At 59.3% G+C, this 21,528-nt stretch overlaps 1 protein-coding gene across 7 annotated transcripts in view; it reads left to right on the top strand.

Moving 5' to 3' along the window:
- Positions 1–1,198: 1,198 nt before the first annotated feature.
- BAHCC1 (BAH domain and coiled-coil containing 1) overlaps positions 1,199–21,528 on the top strand; it is a 60,984-nt gene continuing 40,654 nt past the window's right edge. For 6 of the 7 annotated variants that reach the window (XM_057535876.1, XM_057535877.1, XM_057535880.1 and 3 more), the window contains exons 1-2: positions 1,199–1,361; positions 5,180–5,580. In XM_057535876.1, the coding sequence (XP_057391859.1) occupies positions 5,403–5,580 (178 nt within the window). In that variant the 5' untranslated portion in view covers positions 1,199–1,361; positions 5,180–5,402. The other variant, XM_057535879.1, reaches the window with a different exon arrangement.

The following is a 21,528-nucleotide window of genomic DNA, read 5'->3' as shown; positions in this document are numbered from 1 at the left end:
GAGCCGGCGGAGAATTTCTAACGCGTGTGCCTGTGTTGGTTGGCATCTAGTATAAATACCTTTTTTTTTGTCCCCCAGAGGGGCAGGCAGACCTTCACGTGGAGAAAGAGAAGTAAAAATAATGTATCCATCGCCACTAAGACATCGCCTTGACTCCAGAGAATAAATAGCATTTTGTTGGGAAACCAAATTCTAACAAATATTTGGAGAATATCTTTAAAAGTAGTTTGCATCTGGTTACGATGAAGATATTCGTTCAGTGGCTCTTGTAATTGAGGCGAGAATTTAGCAGATATGCAGGAAAGCAACACTGAAAAATACCATGCATGGTTTCCACACCGTGGGTATCAAGGTGAACATACTTTAAAAATCTAGTTGCAGATGAAGGAGGGGAAATCTTTGTCATGGCCATAAATCCCCGATTTTCATTTTGATCGGTGCTCCGTTGCAAAATGTAGCCAAGAGAGATAAAAACTGAGGTTCCGCAGATAGGTGGCCAGAGATACAGGACCTTCTCCCCAGGGTCTGATCCCTGGGGCAGGGAGAGGAGAGGACCAGGCAGGCGACTCTAGAGCCCGTGGTACCCAGGCTGCTGTGGGCATGGGACATTCCTGAGCTCGGTCAGAGCAGGCGGAGGCCTCGGAGTGGTGGAAGGGCCGGGCAACCCGGGGAGGCCTCCATGCTTGGGACTCGGGCCTACCTGTGCCGGGTTCAGCCACCTGCCAGACAGATCCCGGTATTTTAAAAAGCATCTGCTTCAACGCGTGTTGCTGTTTCTTCTCCTGGCCTCTGTGCTCCAGACGCCAAACTTTATACCTGCTGGGTTAAATTAAAAAAAAAAAAAAAAAAGCGAACGCCTTCTCCTCGGCGTGGACACGCGCTCCCACTCGCCCCTGCTCCCTCTCCCGCCCTGCGCCAACACATTCCCATTCAGCAGCAACGATCTGCGCAAAGGAGCTGCGCAGTCGCCGGGCTTGAATTAGGCGCCATCGGGCTCAGTAGTAGCCCTGCTGCTCCCTGATTGGCAGCTCCCTGGCCCGGCGCCAGCCTATTGGGAGGCCTGTTTACGCCGAATGAGTGGCACGAGCTCCCGGCCGAGGAGGGCCGCGCGGCCAATCAGCGCGCAGGCTGCTCGGGGCTGAGTGGCACGAGCTTATTAGTATGCAGGGCCCGTGGCTTGCCGCGCCGGGCTGCAGGTTTGAGAGCCGCTCTGGATGGGCTCGCTAGAGTCGTTGTTGTGGAAGCGGTGCATTTACAGTGCAACAGTCAGCACATTGAAAATACCAATAGGAATACAAAACAAAGTCACATTTACTGGTTTAATTGTATTGCATTCAATTGTATCCAGGAAACAGCCTCCAGTAAGTAACTGAAATTGCTTTCATTTTTTTGTTTTTGTATTTTTATTATTATTTTATTTTTTATTTTGGCTTTGGGGATTTACAATTTTTTTAGTAAGAGAAATTCAGGGTTGCGATGTTAAGAAGTATATATCTTCCCTTTTAAAAAATCCGTTATAATGTCGAGCAGGCTTTTTTTTAAGATGGACTATATATAAGAGCGATTTTTTCTCCCTTTGAAAAATCTTATCGATCGCTTTAAAATTCCCCCCGTAATGCGTCCTTGCTTTGCTCTGAGCGCTTGTTGTCTCGATCGACACCCAGCATTAAAAATAAATGATCGCGACAGGACAGGGACCGCCAGGCTGCGTCTGGCGCAAGCCGCGCGGGCGGCTCCGGGTGGACAGTCGGCGAGGTCCCCGACGCAGCCAACGCGCTCCCGGCTCTGGCGGCACCACGAACGAACCCCAGTTGTTCGCCCCCCACACACCCTGCTTCCCTCCCCCGAGCAGCCTCGGGTCAGCCCCGCCCGGTCGCTCCGCGGCGCCGGGAACCGGCTGGCTCGCGCTGGCCGAGGCGGCCCGAGCCGCCTACCAGAGGGGCTTGCCGGCCGCCGGCCGCGTGCGGGGCGAGGGACCGGGCGGGAAGGGGTAACCGCGAGGTTTTCGGGGGTTCGTTTCCCAGAGCCTAATTCATTTCAGGACATTTCAGAAAATTTTTTCCGGGGGGGGTTGAGGGTGGAGGAGGTAGCCAAGCGAGGCTAGCGCAGCGGGGCTTTCTCCCCGCGCGCATTCTGGGCGGTGTGCGGGGCTCAGGCCACCGCCCGCGAGGCGGGGTCTGCGGGCGGATGCGCCCTGGGGTGCGGGGGTCCGGCGCGGCCCCGGGCCTCGGTCGTCTCCCGGCGTGGGGGGGGGTGTCGGGCGCGACCGTTTCGCAGGGAGCGGGTTCTGTGGCGGCACCCGAGCAGCCCGCGCCCCGCGCGCGCCGGGCCCCAGCCCAGCCTGCAGGTCCCACAACGCCAGCGCACTCGGAGACGGCGCCGGGGGATGCGGGCGGCCGAAACAAGGGCAGGGATTTCCGTGTATGTTAAAACCGAAGCAAACCCGAAGGAGCCCCACATCCTGGAGCGCTTGAGCCACGCGCAGAGGGACGGGCGGCTCCGGGGACCGCGCCGCGGGGTCCTGGGGAGGAGCCCGGCTTTCCGAGGTTCGGCTCTTTCCAAAATACCCTTGTCAGCGATTTTCCAGCCGACGTGGGGCCCCGTGCCCGCCACCATTTTCGCTCCGTTTTCTCTTTGGGTCCGGCCCGATCCGAGGCTGGAGCTGTCCTTTACTGCGGCCTCTCCTGGAGCTGGGGGGAGGGGGCTCGGAGCCCTAGGACTCGCGAATGGCGGCGCCTGGGCTCCGGGCTCGGGGCTCCGGGCCCAGGCCGGGGCGGCCGCGCGTCGCCGCCCCGCTCCCTGCCTGGCTCGTGTTCCGCAGGCCCCCAGGAGCCGCTCTCTGGCGGGTAGTGAGGCGCAGCGCGGCCTCTCCCCGGGAGCAAAGAACACAAAGAAAAGCTCTCTCCGACCTGGTAAGAATCTCTGCGGCACAGACGAGCGACAATAACCCACCTCCTTCCGCGTAAGAAGTCTAGCGGGCTGGTGGGGAAGGATCAATCCAGCCCGCGATCTGCCCGCAGAAGGTGAAGATTAAAATTGCCGCTGGTAGCCAAGCCCGCGTCCCGAGAATCGAGAGCAACTCTCTCTTTCTCGACAATTTTGGAATTTTTTATGGGAAAAAAGAAACCCCACAAAACAAAAGCATAGCATACACGGCTCCCCGGAGGCCGCCGGGAAGCCCCCCACCCCCCGCGCGCGCAGCCCCGGGCCCTCCGCGCCTTTGAAGCCGCAGGTTCCCGACCTCCCTCCCCTCCTTTCTCTTTGTCCCTCCCCGCGCCCCCCGGCCCCTAGCCCGGCGCGGGCAGCCCCTCCCTCCCCTGACCCCGGCGCGGGCAGCCCCCTCGCCCGGCGCTCCCCCGGCCCTGGAGGCCGGGCGCTTGCTCTGCAGGCCGGAGCGGCGGCGAGCCGAGTTATTTGTTAGACCGGGGTAGACAGCTGACGATCCCCAGAGGGAGGAAGCCCCAAACCCCTCTGTATGAAGTTGAGAGACAAAGAGAACTCTTTGTGTAGGTCCCGTTTATTTACAATGCAAAAGCTCTCCGAATAAATATTAAAAAGCTTATCAGCTGAGCAAATATGTATTCACTTAATACATTATGTTTTCGGTTGTAGATTAAATCAAACACAAAATAGTCTGCAAATAAGACGTGTAGAACCTGTAGCATTAAATATAGCAATTTTAAATGGTATTCACAAAATGGAAAACATCTTAATCGCTTTATTGTCACGGTGGGACGGCTAAAAAAAATCAGAAGACTTTCTGCAAAGTTCACAGTTAAGAATATTAAGCCTACCCATCTCCCTGTTGTTGAGGTGATATCAAACATTAAAACAATGCAGATTTAGGAAATGAGGAGAAATGTGTCGAATGAAAGCGGTCCTCCACGCGGGCGCACAGCCGTCCAGTTTATGTGTTGCTCCGCCGTTCCGCACTCAGCGTCTGAAATTACCCCCAATTTCGCTTCCGAGTGGACTCTCGGCGTTGGGTGGGGGTGGAAGAGAAGGGAGGTGGGGGGCATTAAGTGCCCAGCTGGGAGGTGGAGGTGGACGACGGAGGCCGGGGGTCTGCTGGGACCTGGGCAGCGGTGAAGGTTGCGCTGGGCCCGGGCACTTGTCCGCCTCCCCAGGGCCCAGCCCGGCGTCGCAAACCCCACGTCCCCCGGCCGTGCAGAGACAGGCCTCGGCTCGGCGACCCGGGGCAGGCGCTGAAGGGAGAAATAACGTGGCCGATATGGGGCGTTAAGAGAAAACAATTTCTGACTCTCAAATCGCTCCCCTCCAAACCTCCAATCCTCAGAGGAAGATCCTGGGCGAATTTGACTGGGGGGCGGGGTGATTGTTCCAGCCTCTCCAGGAAGCTCCCGGCTCCGGGACGGCCGACCGGGCACTGCGGCGTGGCGGCCCAGGTGATGCCGCCGGCGGACGTAGACCCCTGGGGCTCCGGGGAGCTGGCCCGGGGTCCTGGCTCGGCAATGCGGAGTGGGGGCCTGGTCCCCTTAGGGATGTTGTGGGGGGGGGGCGCGGCGGGTTCAAAAGAATGTGCCGAAAGACGCATGAGGGGGATGGGGAGAGGGGAGAAAAGGAAGGTTATTAAAAAAAAAAACAAACTCTTGAGTTACAATCAATAAAATTACTCGCTTAATTAGCATGGTCATTCGGTTAAGCAGAATGCAGTAAAAGCTGAACCTCAGAATGGGGGGAGAGGAAAAAAGCTAGCGTCGACCCCAGGCCTTTCCTCAGAGACACCTTTGGGCAGCGGGGGAGGGGAGAGGGTGTGCGTGTGAGTGTGTGTGTGTGTGTGTGTGTGTGTGTGTGTGTGTGCGTGATGGCTTCGCAGATTTGGGTTTTTATCACCCAGCGGAGCCAGCAGCCTTTCGCCGAGGCGCCCTCGCCGCAGGGATCCGCGAAGGGGAAGCGTCGAACTGTACGGCCGGGTTCCCTCAGGCTCCTCCGGGCGGAGCGTGGCCGGGACGGTGCGTGTGCGCGCGGGGATCGGGGCGGCCCGGGTGGCCAGCGCGCGCGCGTGCAGCGGGGAGACGCGCGGAGCTCTCCGGGCCCGGCCGCCGGGCCTGGCCGCGGCTCGGGCCGACGGGGTGGGGGGGTGGGGGGCGGGCGGGGCGGAGACCCCCGGGCGAGCCGAGCCCCAGAGTCACCAAGTCTTCTCTGCTTGCCTCCGCAGACTATGGACCCGCACGGCGGCCGCCGGCTTGGCACGCGGCCGCCCGCCGAGGAGCCCAGTCCGCCGGCGTGCTGACCGGCCCCGCCGCCGCCGCCGCCAGTGACCCCGGACGCCGCCTCCTCCGCGCCGCCCGCGCGCCGTCCGCGCGCCGAGCCGCCCCCGGGCCCCGGCCGCGCTGCTCCCGGGAGGCGGCGGCGGGCCGGGGCCGGGGCCGGGGCCCGGCATGGATGGCCGCGATTTCGCACCGCCGCCGCATTTGCTGTCGGACCGCGGGAGCCTGGGCCACCGCAGCGCCGCCGCTGCCGCGCGCCTCGCCCCGGCCGGGCCCGCTGCGCAGCCCCCGGCGCACTTCCAGCCCGGAAAGTACTTCCCGTCGCCGCTGCCCATGGCTTCGCACACAGGTCAGTGCCGGCCGGGCGGGCGCGGGAGAGGAGGCCCTGCCGCGAGGTGGGCACGGTCGAGGGTCGAAAGGGATCTTGCTCCTCCTCTCCTTGGAGCATTTGCGGAGAAGCCTTCGGTTTCATTTCCCTGCTCCGGCACCGGTGGCGGCCCGCGCATCCTGCGGGCGCCCCGAGCCGGATCATCGCGGTTTAGAGCGGCCTTCCCCAGGGTCCCCCAGCATCTCGGAGGGGCAGCCTCGGAGCCGGCTAAAAATAAAGCCTTTCCCCTCCTGCCACCCTCCCCCACCCCTTCCTGCTAAAGAACTAAATTCCGCGGAAACCTCATTTCTGCATTCTGCATTCTGCATTCACATCCTTAAAACATTCCGGGGCTGGGACAACGAAGCACATTCTGCGGGAACAAAACGGCCGTTGTGAAGGTGGGGGGGGGGGGTGCCGCGGCCTCTCGGATTAGGGCGGTGTGTGCGCGGGGTGAGCGTTAATAGGGACTGCTGGTGTAAGACGAGCAAATCCTGTTTCTATATAAAGCCTTGAAGTGTCAGGGCGAGAATGGGTTTGCAGGGGATGCATTTGCTTTAACAAGTGCCTCTGGTATCCTGCTAAAGCCGGACAAAGCGTGGCCAGATCGCGGCCCAGCCCCGCGGCCTGCGCCCTGGGGGAGCGCAGCGCCGGCGCCGGCTCGGCTGGGGGCGGCGCGGGGGCCGCCGACGGATTTCGGTGCAGGCGAGTTCGCAGCAAATTTGCTCCAGGAGGAGAGAGCTGGGGCCGCCCTGCACTCGGGTCTTCTCCAGTTCTCTCCCGGAGAGAGCTGTTCCTTGGCAGAGCTGACCCAGGCCTCCAGAGCAGTCGCCGTCTCGGGTGGCTTTGATATTACTGTCGAGCCAGGTCAGAGGAGAAGCAGGGCCAGGCAGAGGGTGGCGAAGGGGCCGCTATCTCGCCTGAGACCCTGGAGGTCACTGGCCAGCGCCGGCTGAGTTTGCAGGAAGCTGGAGGGGCTGCGCGTGTGGGGACCCGCTGGTCACCCTGAAAGGTTGGCTTGCTTTTGTTTACAGTTTGTTCTAAACATCAGAAATGTTGTTTGCCGCTTTTTTTGTTGTTGTTAATTTGGCAGTAACACTTATTGCTAGCTTGATGAACTGTGAATACTAATAAAATTATATCTGCTTTAATGGGATTACAATTAGTGTGTGGATTAAAACGGATGGCAGAGTCAGGCTAGAAGGGAAAATGTCAGAAGGGAGGGCAGTCAGAAAGAAAAACATAAATTACCTAAAAAGAAAAAAAATACGAGAAATTGCTTGATTACTAATGGGCGTTTAGCATTTACAACATGAGATACGAAAAGTTCGAGCACGCTGAGAGTGGAGGGGCTGGACTCAGCACTCTCCTGGAATCAACCCTTTGCCCGCGTTTCCTGTTCCAGTGCGAGCCTTCTGCAAGGCTGCTTTTTTCTCTTCCTTGCTCTTCCTTCTTCCTCTTCCTTGCTTTTTTCCTCTTATGGATTCATAACTCAAAAGAGCAAAAGTACTTGCCTGGGCAATTGGTGATTTTAAATATCTGTTCTTGCTGTCCCTGTGGTTGTCGTTCCTGCCCCTGCATTGGAGATGCTGCCCGCCCAGCTCAGCCCACACTGGGGGGTTGAGGTTGGGGGCTTGTGGTGGCAGCAGGGACAGTGCTACAGTTTCCCTAGCCCCTTCTGGCTGCACACACACACACACACACCCACACACACACACACACACCCCGCATATACCATACCCTCTAGCCTGGAGGGTGCAGAAACAAGGGTCCAGAAGGACCCCTGACACCAAGGCTCTCCCAGTAGTGCACAGACAGGCTGGAGCTGTGCCCCCCTTTGGGGGGGGCAGGGCCAGACCAGATTCCCCATCAGTTCAGGTCACTGCTGTCTCCCTCGTCCCCGTTCAACAGTCCACGGCTCTCGCCAGGTCCTGGTCAGCCGCCATTTCCCCTTTCTGTTCTTATATCCAGATGCCGGCACCACCAAGTCAGGTGGGAACGTGGTCTGAGTGGCCCAAACCATTGTCTTGTTCATTCCAAGTTTGACCACGTGGTTCTTGGATCGTAGGCCATGGAGGGTTTGGAGAAATTGGGTGGGTTCTGGCTTGGTCTGTGTCCTTGACCCAGACCCTACCCACCTCCCCCATTTGCAGGGTGCTCTAGAGGGCTCTGGAGGTCCCCAGGGCACCCTGGCGGGGGGAGCTGGAGGGCCACGTGTCCCCTGCTCCTGGAGGCTGTTTCCACCTCCCGGGGGACCAGAGAGACCTATTGTGCTTGGAGATGTTCAACCCATTTGTGATGGGAAGGCTGGTCTACAGGGCGTCCAGCTAGAAACATCTGCCGCTGAAAGCCTTTTGAAATTGCTGAAAGCCAGTATCTTGTATTGGTTTTAAAATATAGCTACATCAATTTTTTTTTAAAGGAATTATACCCCAGACTACTTTGCTTTGGTCTGTATCTGTATATGATCTAGTTTAAAAAGAAAAAGGTATAATTAAGTTAAAATTTTTTTTGCATCTCTTGTATGGATTTCAAAATGGCCAGTTTGGCGGACTTTCTTCCCATTTTCACGGATGGCCTCAGGTCCACAGGCCACGGCTGCAGCAGCCCATCCCGCCCCTCCCTGCACTGACTACCCTGCTGAAAGGAAAATTGCTCCGAGCTTCTTCCTATTTGTCCGGCTCTAACATGGGAGTAGGATCCAGCCACCGGAGATCGAGTCCCTGGCTTCTGAGGATTGCTCGTCCCTGGCACAGACACACAGCCTGGCCAAGGGTCTCCCTCCCTGCCCTCCACCAGTGCTGCCCTTTCTCATCTCCACCCAGTGCTTTCAAAATGTCAGCTTGGGGGACCCCGATGGGATATTGGGCTCCAGGGCTTCTTCCATTGTTTTTCTAAAACTGAAAGTGCCGATAGCTTTATCATCGGGCTGAAGGGTTTTATGGTAAAGTGCTGTTCCAGTAACCTTGTCACCAAAAGGTGCAATTAGAATGTTTGGAATCGTTATTTTTAGTGCAGTGTTAGATTTTGTCTCTAATACAGATGGTCTGGAGGCAAAGCTGTGAAATCTAGGGGAAAAAAAAGGAAAATCAACAGCGCACCAACCCAAGATTTTTCATCAGCGCTACTGCCTGGAGCGATTGGGGATCGTGCCTCTCCTCCGAGCGCGTTTAGTAGGAGGCAGCCGGGCCTGGGAGAAGCCCAGTTCCCGCCCCCTCTTCTAGCCGGTCAGCTCCTGCCCTCCATCCTTCTCTGTACGTCCCCCTCAGGGCTGAACTTTCGAGAATCACCGGGTCTCCACCCGAGGAAGGCAGAGGAGCCGATCAAGTCTTGGTTTCAGCAATGTGACAGCGGGTGGGTTCTCCTCTCCGCCCCTTCTCCCGGCTTCTTTGGGGTGTAAATGGCGGGGCCTGGAAGCCAGGTGCCCTGGGCCTGCGGTTGTTGGGAGTAAACAGGGCAGCACGTTCCTTCTGGTGGGAGAACCACAAACTTCTCTCCTGCTAACAGTGCTTCTGATTGCCAATCTCAAAAAAGAAAAGAAAAGAAAAATGCAGTAGAGGAAAAAAAGATAATTTCTGGGTGTGAAAAGACCCCATCAAAGGGTCCCCCTCCCTCCTCATGTGATATTTTTTTGTAAAGGAAAAAAAATACATTTTTGTAAATACCTCATTAACTCAATGACATGGTGGAGTGTTTCTGCAACAGTTACCAACATTAAGTAGGTGTGAAAAGAGTTACTTTCCGAAGACTCTACCCATCCTGCTCTGTAAGTGACAGAAGCAGACATCAAAGCCAAGGCTGCCCTGCGGAGCCAGGAATCCAGTGGCCTCGTGGATCGGCCAGGCTGTGGCCGCCTCGCCCACCCCAGCGAAGCCATTTTTGGAATGTGGGTTTTTTCTCAGTGGGGCTTGTACTGCCCCCATGTCTGATTTTTCCTACAAGGATATTCCTATAGGAATATCCAGGTCACGTGAGCACTAAGGCAAATTAGCCAGCGAGGCAGGGAGCGGCCTTGTGCCATCCCTCATCACCCCCAAACGCTCCCGTGTATTCTTAGAAATCTCCCTCGTCTGCTGTGAGACTGGGTTCAACAGCCCGCACAGACAGGACAAAACGCACAGGAGGCTGTTAGAATAACATGGAGGGAGCTAAAAATACCCCTCAGAAACACACATAAAAAAGCCAAATCCAACAACAGAACGAGCTAAAAATATTCCAGGCTTTGGCAAAGAGCACAGAGTTAAATAAATTATACAAGAGCCATTCATGGGAGCAAGTTGACTTTCTCTCTTACGGGAACTTGGTTCAAGCTAATAAAAATAATAATTTACTGGCCACTGAGCTTTGCTTGAGTTTAGATTTAATTGGTGGGGCTTCTGGCGTTTGTCACTTCTTGGCGATTAGTGGGCTTGCCCTGGCCTGGGGTAGGGTGGGGATGGGGTGCTGAGTCTGGGTCCCTGGAAGCAGGGCAGTGTCTCTCCCCGCCAACCCGAGGAGCAGGGCCTGGGTGCTAGGGCAGGATGCCCAGCAGGCCAGAGAAGGAGGGAGGCTGCAGGGGAGTGGTCAGGGAAGGCAGAAAAGGGACAGGCAAGGCGCCGCTATTTTAATTTGATAAATGATCGTATACCTTTAAGAGTGTGTTTTAACAATCAAGATACACTCCAGCAAGTTGATAGGATGTTCGCTGTCAACTTACATATGTCATCAGCGGGGGCTGTGAGCATAAATAATGTGCGAGAGTGTGCGGATGCGCTGCAGCCTCTCCAGGAGCCCGGCAGGTATCACCCCTGTCTCTCCTGCTGTCTGGGGGCAGCTGCCAGAGGAGGACGGGAGTCGGGGCACTTCAGGCAGGGTTTTTTCCCTCTGGGGAATTCCCAGGTCTTCCCACCAAAATAAGAGCTCCAGACGGCTTGCTCAGAGAGACCACTGTGGGTGTGATCTGAGGCTGGAATCCAGCATTGGCTGGTATCTTTTCAGGGAGCAGATGTCTTAAGTTCAGCCATTTCCCAGGAATGTCAAACTTCCACCTTGGGATTAGGGTCAGGGTAACCTCCTTTGCTCTGTCCTCTTGCTTGCTCTTGATGAGACGCCCCCGGAAATCCCAGCAGGCCCTCCCAACTCCCAAAGGACTACACTTCCCAGAATGCTCCTGGTCTAGCTCCAGGGTCTGAGCCTGGGACCGGCCCTGAGCTGGGAATTCCCAAGCTCAGATAGAGTTCAGCCAGTGCCACTGGGAATGAGTGCTTTCTGGGCGGAAGGGGGCCTTGGTTGCCACCTCCAGTAACCCCTTGCCCTTCCTCCTGAAAGAGGCCTCTGGGCCCTGCCTGGCTTCCTCCCTACCATAAATATCTGCATATAGGCCCCAAAAGATGGGAGCTGCCCCTCTGCCCCAGGGACACCCTGTGCAGAGGGCAGCTGCCTTGATTGGCGTGGCCAGAGTCCCAGGGGGATTCCCACCAGATGCCCTGATCTCAGCCCATTGCACGTGGCCTTCTCAGAGGGGCCCTGGTCACACTGGCAAAGGGTCAGCTTGGAAGGGATGTGGGGACTCCACCTGGGTGGCACCAGGGCTGATCTCTGCCTAGAGAGTCCCATGAGAAAACCCTGCACAGACTTTGGGGCAGCGCCCCACTGCCCAGCCTCCCACTGACAGGCGGCAGTAAGCCCTATCAATGCCGTATTGACCAGCATCCACCCTGGATGACTTCTGATGAATAGAAACCATCCCCCCAGGACGGGGGTGCTGCCTTAGCCCCTCTGGAAGGAAGGCCTAGCCCATCATCACCCATCCAGAGAAAGTTCTCACTCCTGCCACTGCCGACAGCCTCCTGGAGAGGTGGGCACCCCTTGGGAAAGACCCTCGTCAGAGGTCTTTGCTGGGACTTGCGCCACAGCTCTCGAGCTGAGGCCGACCTCAGGGCTTTGGGGTGCAGCATGTGCCCTGTCTGTTTGGCAGTAGGTGACTTGCACTGCAGGGCTTCCTCCTGCCTTGCCCGCCAGGGGACGGCTCCCCGGGGTTCCCCTGTCCCCATTAACCTCTGGGGCCTCCTTTCTCCCACCAAAGACTCCAGATTAAAAGCAAACAAAATTACAAGCAGCATGCACTGTCTAGAACATATCCCCAAAGCCCCGGGCCACGCCAAGGAAGGTTCGGGTTTTGCAGCCCGCACTCCAAGGCTGCTGCTCCGTCTCGGCTTTGACGCCCTGCCCGATGACGTTTTTATGGGATAATATACCATTTAGATCATGCAGGCCTATTTGTCAGTGGGCCGCCCCTGTTTGTTGTAACATATAATATTACTGCCTCCTGTGGCCCTGCCAGCAGCTGCCACTGGAGGACGGGGACCGGTCGGTGGGAACTGGGTGTGGGCTTAGAGGAGGTAGGGGGGCGCCGGGTGGGGGTTGCCCCCTCCCCGCTTATGGGATTGGTGTGGGTTTGCAGCAGGCTGCGGGCCTGGCGGAGAGGCATCCAGTGCCCAAGCTGGGAGCCAGCCGGGCTGGCATCTGAGGGCTGCTGCAGCTGTCCAGACGATTAGGTTCCAGATTGGATCAGCCAGGAAGCTTTTTTTTTTTTTTTTTTCTTTCTGACCTAGGGTGGGGGAGGGGGAGGAGGGATGAACAGGTGGGTTGGGTTCCCTGCCCCCTCTCCCCTCCCCCAGGGCCCCCAACAAAGAGTCCAGTGTCTTTAGATCCAAAGACTTTTGAGGCTGGGGAAGGGGGGACCCACTGTGTGACTGGAACCGGAAGGAAAATTAAAGCAGCCCTGCTTCATCCAAGTATAGGAACTTGGTTTCCTCTAGAAATTACCAGAAATGCAGGGGAGGGGCAGAGGATAGGTGTGCTGCTGAGAGAGACCTCTGAGCAGTAGGCTGGGGTCCCCAAGGGTGGCCTGGGGCGGTGTCTTCTTGGGGAACCTCGCCAAGTAAGAGAGACTCATCAGCCACATTTAATAACTAAACCACCCTCTGCCACCTTCTTGGGAAAAGGCAGTCTTGGCTGGATCCCTTTGCTCCTCCTTCAGGGAAGCCAGAGCCTTTCTTCCCTGGGACTTCCTTCTGAAGGCAACTCTGGGGAGGGCACCATGGTCACATCATCACAGAGCCAGACCAGGCAGGGCCCCCCACCATCAAGGCAGGCATGCTGGGAGCACAGCTGGATGGGGGTGAAAAGAAGGCAGTTTGGGGACAACCAAGGGGCGGAACCCAGGGTGGGGACGCGGTGGGGGTGTGGGGAAGGGGCTGCACTGCCAGGCTGCTGTCCACCAGCATCTCACGAGCATCTCACAGCACCCGGTGGCAGGCTCCGTCTCAGCACAGGCATTGCTGCCTGGCTCAGCCCGTGTCCCCTTTGGGGGCAGAGGCACAGACCTACCCTCCAGACCCCAGTGTCCCCACAGGCCATCCAGTGCATTAACTGGCCGAGCTCACATGAGCCCACAGTGAATGGACACACGTCACACCTGCTCACGTGTGCTCACACTCCCAGGCATGTCCTTACACCCACACCTGCTCACACTCATGCAGACACTTGCTCACAGACACTCACAACTGGCCTTCAAGGAGTCACATCCCAGTTGGCCCCTGGGAGAGCCAGCCCGCCCCGCGATCGGAATGTGCGTTCTGATCTGTCTCCACTTCCCGCCACCTGCTCCATCCTTCAGCCCCTGGCCACCTGCCGGGGATGGAGCCTGAAGGTCCCCAGTGACCCTCGGTGGGAGACTCAGGGCCTGATGTGCAGGGCTTGGTGCTGGTGAGCTGCCTGCCCCTGCTTCAGCCCCCTTCTTCACTGTGTCACTGTGGAACCCATCCTCTGGCTTCTGCTGAACTGGAGCTGGTCCTTTCCCAGCACCCGCCCTAGGCTTCTGCTTCAGATGAAGCTATCCCCACGTCCAGTTCCTCCAGGAGGTGCCGGTCAGCTTCCCTGCCCTGCCTCTACCTGCAGGTCAGCCCCAAGCCTGTCTGAGCCTTCAGCCCTGCTTCTCCTTCCCTCAGGGCCTCCCTTACCCAAGCCCCCTACACCGTAGGTCAGCTCCCACCTACCACCCTTGTCATACCACTGTCCCCGAAGGTGTTCCCAACACTCAGCACATGTGCCAAGCCACCCACAGGCTCTGGCCACCTGTACTCCCCTCTTTGCTGCCCCAGGTACCTTGTCTGCTCCCCTTCCCCTGTCCCTCCTGGAGTCTCCCCACCTGGGCAGCCCCTACAGCCACCAGTGCCCAGGCTCCAACCCGCATGGTCCGTGACTTCCGGCCCTGACCGCCCTTGGCAGTCTGTCCCCCCAGGCCTTGCAGCACCCCCGTCCTTCTCCACCCGGGGCCACCTTCCCCGTGGGAACACAGCGTCCTGAGTCTGGGTGTCTGTGCCCTCCATCCCTTTGTTCCCCCGGAGCTGGGCCTGGCCGTTGCTGGCCTCCCTCCCCTGCAGGATGGCTGGGGCTCAGACGGGGTGTGCGTGCCTGTCCCCACTTGGGTAAAGCACGCACGTGCCTGTGGACATGAAAAAAGCCCTGTTCATTTTTTTTCTCCTGCAATTTTGACCCCACACTGGAAAATCGAGATGATAACCCTCTGGGAGAACCTCGTGAGGAAGAGGAGGGCAGGAGACACCGGAGCCTGAATTGGCCCTGGTCTCTTCACTAAAAACCAAGGTGCCCGCCCGACACCCGACCACACATACATGGGGACATTCACGTGGGCAGTGTCTCCAGCCTGTGTGGCCACCTCCCAGGGGCCAGGTCAGCATCTCCTTACCTTCCAGAAGCATCTTCTGTCGTCCGCAGAGGCTCCCAGACTGTGTGCACTCCATTTAAAAGAGGTGTCAGAGCTAAAAAGATTGGCAGAGAGGACAGTCCCCTCCTTCTTAGTGTCACACCCAGTGACGGGGTGAGGGGGTGGCAGCGAGAGGTCCACTGGGCAGTGCAGCCCAGCGTCATCCTTGCGGCATGCGGGCTGGCCTCTGGGCGCACATGTGAGGTTGTGCAGTGGAGAGGGGGACCAGTGGAGATAGAACAAGGCTCAGGATGGGACTGTCCCTGCGGAGACACCGCTGCCCCCTCCTCCTGCAGTAAAGGAGGGACCTGGTGGAGCAGGAGCTGGGCACCGGGTGGGACCACTTTCTGTCTGTCCCTTGACTGGCTCCTGCAGGTGACTCCCTCACTGTCAACATGTGTGGTGGGGCACCTACGATAGATTGGAGGGCAGAAGCCAGCGGCTTCACCTGAGCCTTAGGGCCTGGTGGGCGAGGGGGGACAGACGCTGGGGGAGAGCTGCCCGCTCCCCTCCCCTCCCTTCTGTGGTGGCCGTGTGGGTGGCTGCATAGGCAGGGGCTGGGGGGGGGGCGGGCAACCAACAAAAGGGAAATGAGGGCACAGGAGAGATGAGGGAGCAGGGCCGTGGCCCCTCGCCGTCTGCTGCATCTCCATCCCGGGCAGGCAGGCATGGCAGCGAGGGGCTGCAGGCACTGGAGCTTTGTGTTGCCAGGTGGGGCCCGCTCGCTGCACCACTCTGCTTTCCAGCATTTACACACCAGGAGGCTTAGGAGCCGCTCCTGGTTTTGGCCTCAGTGCCCAGCCTGGGAGGAGAGCGCGGCTGCCCGGGGCTGGTGGCAGTTAGTGGCACACCCCCGCCTGCACATCTCGTGGAGGCTCTTTCCCACAAGCCCTGCCTCGCCAGATCCTGGTCGCTTCTCTCCCCCAGGCAGCGCTCACATCCCTGCACTTCGCACTCAGTGGGGCACAGGCCCTTGATGCCTCGTCCCGTCACTCCCTATAGGGTCCTGGCGGCCGGCAGGTGGGGATTCAGGACCCAGTCTTGGACATGGATGCGGTGAGGGCAGGACCGGAGCTCCCACCCGCCTCCTGGCCTCAGCAGCGCCGTGCAGAAGGGTGCCAGCAGATCCCTCTGTCCCTGGCCTGTGTGCACAGCCTTCCTCACCCTACACAGGATGCGGGGGAAGGAGCCGGACCTGTGGTCCCCCAGGACTTGCCCGTTTGCCTGGTGAGGCAGCTGCCCTGTTCAACTGGCCTTCCACAGGCCTGGCCAGCAGGTCACTTGAGGGCAGTTTGCCTGAAGCCAGTCCCCTTTTTGAGACATTTTGCATCCCTTTGGGTCTCCTAAAAATAAGCTTTTAATTTGTTTTAAATTAATATTAAAATTAAATCTAAATTAAATTGTAATGCATCTTTAGGCGAACTCTTAAAAAGCCCTTAACGAGTATGAATACAGATAAAATCAAGAAAAGTTGGGAAGGTGCACACGAGCAGCGTCATCTTTCCACCTGTCAAACGTCTGCTCCAAGATACAGGCCAGTGAGATAGCCCCAAGCAGCTGCGCAAGGCAGTGTGGGTCACCAAGAGGTCCGAGGGCCATTGTTGGAGGCCAGGGTGCCCGGGCAGCCTGTGACTTCCTCGGATTCCAGGGTGAGGGTGAGTGACCCTGCACACTGCAGCCACTCAGTAACTGCTTGTCTAACGAATGAGCTGGGTTAGAATTTCATTCTCTGGACGGAGCTCAGGGCCCAGTCTGTGGCTTGGGTGACAAGGACGTTTGTGCTGTCCGGTCTGGGCAGCACTTTCTTCCGATGTTCCCACGCCAGCTGCCTTCCCTAGTGAGGTCAGCAGGTGCCCCGGGCTTACCTGGGCACTCCTCCTGGACTGCCTGGAGCTGATGGAGATTCAGGGCATCCCCACCAGGCCCTGGGTCCCTCTCGGGAGCAGTCAGCTGGACTGGGGCCTGGCCGCTGGACCAGGTGGCCGGAGGGCATGGTGCATCTTGAGGTCTCTAGACTGTGTGTGGGGCACCCTTTGGAGACCTCATTCCACCCGGGCAGCCCAGCCCAGAGCCCCCTCCCCTGCTCTGGCAGCAGAGCCTTTTCCACACACGACACTTGGTCGGAGCCCAGCATGTGAATCGGGCGAGGAGTCAGTCCTCAGGCTCAGGGCCGAGTCCCCTGCTGCCCCCTGGCCCTGAGGCAGGTGGGGTCCAGGTGGAGGCTCAGCAAGACCACTTGCTTGCTCTGTGGTCACATCGGGAGCCACCCAGGAGCACAGGCTTCTGGGCTGGAGGTCCAAGGCTGGTTCTCTGCCTGAGCCCCCAGCCCCTGGCATGGGGTGGGGCTGGGGGAGCATAGGGCTGGGTGCCCAGGCTGTGGGTGAGCTGCACGGGGCAGGGGTCTTCTCTCCATTGGGAGCTCTTGCTGGGCCGCCCCAAGGCTGGTTCCCTGCTAGCTCCCCTGGGCTGGCTGGCACTCCATCCCCATTTGGGACCCCCAGACCAGTGGAGTGCACTTCACCCCAGAAACAGCTCTCCTTGCCCTGTTCACTTCAAGAGTTCCCAGAAACACCGTAGTTTTACGTCAGAGAATTGAGGTTTTCTCTCTACTTATACTCACCGTCTTTAGAAATTAAAATATTTTATCTCCGTTCTTTGAAGGAAGTGGGGTGATTTGTCAAAGCAGCACTGTTAGAAGAAACTACAAGGATACAGAGCCCTGGGTGCATCCTGCCCCCACTCCATCTCCCTTCTCATGGGGGTGCAGCGCTGCCCCCAGGAGCACACTGTGGGGGATCCCTGCTCCCCAGCGGGCTGCCCCCCCCAATGCTCCTCCCTCTAGGAGCCATGGGCAGCCCCGGTGCCAGGCCTTTTCCTGCTTCTGGTCACAGACATTAGAGTCGGGTTGGGAGGGCAGGTCTGCTGAGAGCCTCAGAAGGCAGGGATGGGGTGCAGAGGGTGGCCTGTCAGAAATTCCAGAATGTGGGCTCCCTGGAGGTCTCTGCCTGGAGAAGCACAGGGCACCACCCCCCCATCTGCTGGGAATGAATTGGGAGTGTTGGCTGCCCTCTTCCCCTGCCTGCCCACAGCTGAGAAAGAGGCGTGTTCAGGCCAGCTCGAGGCACTGAGTGCCTGGGTCCAGGGGATGGGGTGCAGGAGAGCGGGGTGGGCACCTCCGACCCTGTCCAGATGGGCTCTCCCTCTGAGGGGACCAGTGGGGCTAGGGCGTGAGTGTGCACCCTGATGTCTACACTGAACTAAACCACTAGGGCGTTTGTCTCCTTGCAGCTGGCTTATTTCAAGATGGTGTGAAGGGAAGCCTTGCTTTGGCTGAGGCTGCTCCTCCAGCTGGCGGGGTTTGGAGGGGGTGGCGCCGACCAGCCCTGGTCACCTCCCCACGCCCCTCCCCCCGCCCCTCCGCCTGTTTGCCGGCCTTCAGGGGCGTCCTGGAGGGGGAGTGCTGGTCATTCGCCAGGGAGGGTGTGAGAGGGAAGGGAGGCGGAGACCCCAGAAAGTGTGAAGAACAGGAGGGGGTGGGGGGCAGCCCTCTGAGTCACTCTCGGCCAGAGTCCGAGGCGGCCCCGAGGCGGCCCCGGTGGGGAGTGTTGGCCACCCCGCACTCCCCGCCTCGCCAAAAGGCTAAATTTACCCTTTTAATAAGAACCAGACTTATATCCGGTTTTCCTTTTCTTTTATTAGTTCTGGGCTGTTGGTGGTTGGGCCTGTCCCCTGTCATCATTGCCTCTATATTTGTGGGCCTGGTGGCTCAACAACCACAGAGTTTTCCTATTATGGCCTGTGAGACACTGCCTTTGGGCCAACCGGGTCTTGTGGAAGGTTCTCCTGGACCAGCAGAGAGGGGCTTCCCCTGTGACGCACTCATATTTCTGGGCGGGCACCCCTCACCGGGACTGCCCCCGCGTCCCAGGGCTGGGCTGGTGGAGGCTCGCATTCTGCCCCCACTGCTGCCGCCCCACGCCCCTCCCCCACCAGGACCCCCTCGCACGGCTGCAGCTGTCTCTTCCTGCCTCCAGCCTCTTCCTTCTCTTCTGTCCTTCCTTCCTCCCCGTGCCTGTCTCGGCCTCCTCTTCTTGTTCCTCTGTCTTCTCGGGGCTGTGGATGGCAGCTGGGGTCATTGGGTGGCATCCTCAGGGACTCTGGGGCTGTGGCAGCAGGGGGTGGCTTGAAGCAGGGCAGGCTCCGTGTCCGGTGAGACCAAGTGAGTGAGGGGGGTCAGACAGGCCGACATCTGGAGGCCACCGGTTTGTGGCTGGAGGGGACTGCCCCAGATCCCAATAATTTCTGGGTCCTGGAGAGCCTGCCTGGTGAGGCTGGCCCTGCCCAGAGGGGGTCCCAGATCGGAGGGGGCTTCTGAGCTGCTTCTCCACCACAGAGGAATCGGGCTGTCTGTGGGGAGATGGCCCCAGCCACGTGACCTGCCAGCTGCCCCCAGAATCCACACAACTGCTGGACCCACTTTCAGGTCCAGGTGGCTGGGGGCTGAGCAGCTGGGTTGGGGAGGGGGCCGACTCCCAGGCAGGAGGGGGTCGGGGGTCTTGGTGCTGCAGTTTGGTACAGGCTTGAGGCTAGCGTTCCCCTTCCACCGTGAGTAAGCTGGATATGCCCCCCAGGGTGGAGAAAGAGAGGGGTGTCCTGGTGTCTCTCGCCTGCCACCACAGGCATCAGACAGAATTAAAGGCCAGGAGCATTTTTCAGAGTCTGGGCCAGGAAGGAGACTGGTTTGGTGGCAGCGTGACCCTGGGACGCAGTATCCCTCAGGGCCGGCCCAGCCCGTGTGTGACTCCCTCACACAAGAACAAGTCACCACCTTGCGCACACTCAGAGCCAGGCGTGCACACCCACGTCCAGAGTGCACCCTCAGAGCCTCTGCCCCAGACCTGCATGCACATCTATGCCTGTGTGCACGGCCATTGCCCACATGCACACTCAGCCATGCACACACACCCAGACACACCCTGAGTGCCCACACATAGTCCCTTCGCTGCCTCTGTGCCCCTGTGCACGGACACAGGCACACACATTATCTCATGCCTGGGCCACTGGTGGGTTCCAGCCCAGCAGGGAGTGTCCCTGGTGGCATCAGGAATTGAGCTTGCAAACTCGTGTACACCCAGAGTGGGTCTGGTGGCCGGTGGTGTGGTGCAGCCTCTATGGCCCCTGCTGCGGCCGCTTTGGGTTTCCTGTGGGGCAGTCCAAAGCGGCCCCTCCCACCAGGGCCTCGTATCCCCATCCCTGTCCCCCTCCCCCCATTCTTCTCCTGGGTGGTCAGACAGATGGACGCCCACCTGCCTGTGAGCAGGCTGGACTGAAGCCTCTCCACCCCCCGTCCACGCGGACACCCAGGGTGGACATCCTCCCTCCCCTTCCCTCTCCTGGAATGAGAGGAATGTGGGCTGGGTCCACGCAGTGGGCTGTTATCCTTCCTGCCTCCTCTTCTCTAGTTCGCTCCCTCTGGAGCCTGGCCCAGCACCGGAGGGGCACTTTGGCCTCCTAGGCAGGCCACCCATCCCTCCAGTGTCTCAGCCGCCCCTGGTGTTCTGAGGGAGACCCAGGGATGGCCTCAGGGGAGCTGGGTGTCCCCGCGCCCAGACAGGCTCTGCAGGGGGCTGGAGGCGGTGGGGAGCCTGAGCAGGTGTGAGCAGGAGGGTGGGAGCTGTTCTGGGCGGGGGCGGCGGGTGCAGCCGCCAGACGCAGAGCTGGGGAGCCCGGTGCCAGCAGCCTGTCAGCTGGGCCTCCAGAAGCAGCAGGAGAGCCTGGGTAGGGGCTTGCTTCTCAGCAGCGGCCGCCAGCCATCGCAACGAGGCCCTTTTTGGTTTTTGTTTTTTACAACCCATTTCACCGTTTCCAGAAAAGGTAGCTCACTTAAGTCAAAACAAATGCTCGTTCTGCTGTAGCTGTGCGCTCCCGCTCGCTCTCCCCAGCTCTCCAAGGCCCTTCTCTGTCCCTCTGTCAGCCTGGCGGGAAGGTGGAGGCTGGAGGGAGAGGGGGTGAGCAGGCCCAGTGCGCACCTGGCTGTCCAGGGCTCCGGGCCTGGCCTCTGGTGTGCCAGCCCCTCGCGCTCTGGGGGCTTTGCTGCCAGTCAGCCCCTCCCTAGACTGGAGGCTCCCCAGGGCAGCACCTGGGCTCCAAGGCAGGAACACCCTCAGCACCCCTCGGGCCTGCCCAACATCTGTTGACCGTCTTGGCTGCAACAGGTGGGCCTGGCACAGGTTGACAGAGGAAGGCCCCTCCCCCTGGTTTTGCCTGGGCATGTGCGGTCACCTCTACCACGGCCAGCACATAGAGGCCCTGTGAGCAAAGGCTGGACTTAGTGGTCAGGGCATTCCCGCCCGGCTCCATCCAGCTGGGGCAGCTGGGAGGGAGGTAGCCACATAGTCAGGGCCCAGGTACGGCCTGTCTCCTGGTCCAGGTTGTCTGGGCCTTGGAGCGTGGGAAAGGATGGGCCTCTGGGGGTGGGGGCCTGGCCTGAGGAGCTGGGCCATGGCAGTGGGTGTGGGGTGTCAGCCAGCCCTCCTGGGCATTCTGGCTTCCGGAGTGGTTTTCTCAGCCAGCCCGGCACCCGGGCCAGGCCTCCGTGGTGTCCTAGGCAGAGCTGAGGCGGCGCTGGAGTTGGGGCTGGAGCCCTGTGTCTGGGGCTGCAAACCCTGGATTGGGCCAGCCGGGCAGTGGGGATGGCCAGCTGGGGGCTGGTGCGTAGTACAGAATGGCCTGCCTCAGTGGCCCTGCTGACACCTCACACGGCATTCGGGTCCCTGTCCCAAGATGATGCTAAACTTGGCCAGATCGCTGTGATGAGAGCCTGCAGAGGACGCAGGGCACTGGCCACTGTGACCATGCTCACTGGAAGGGCCAGGGCAGCCTTGAAATGGACAAGCCTCATCCAAACCCCAGCCCGAGCACTTGGGGCCGTGGGGCCAACACTGATGGTGCCCATTCCTTTGTCAGCCCCGTGGTGGGACCGCCACCTGGGATCACGAAGACCTGAATTGATACAAGGTTCATAAAGCCCTTGCCGTGAGAAGGGCTAGTGCAGATGGTGCCAGGATCAGAGCTCCCAGCCCGGGGGCTCTGAGCTGAAAGCCCCTCTGGCCCTCCCTGCTGCTCGGGGCTCCCACCGTCCCCTCCCAGGTTGCTAACCA

Source organism: Balaenoptera acutorostrata, chromosome 20 (genome assembly GCF_949987535.1).
Source record: "Balaenoptera acutorostrata chromosome 20, mBalAcu1.1, whole genome shotgun sequence".
Lineage (NCBI taxonomy): Eukaryota > Metazoa > Chordata > Mammalia > Artiodactyla > Balaenopteridae > Balaenoptera > Balaenoptera acutorostrata.
This window is presented reverse-complemented; position numbering and strand designations above follow the sequence as displayed.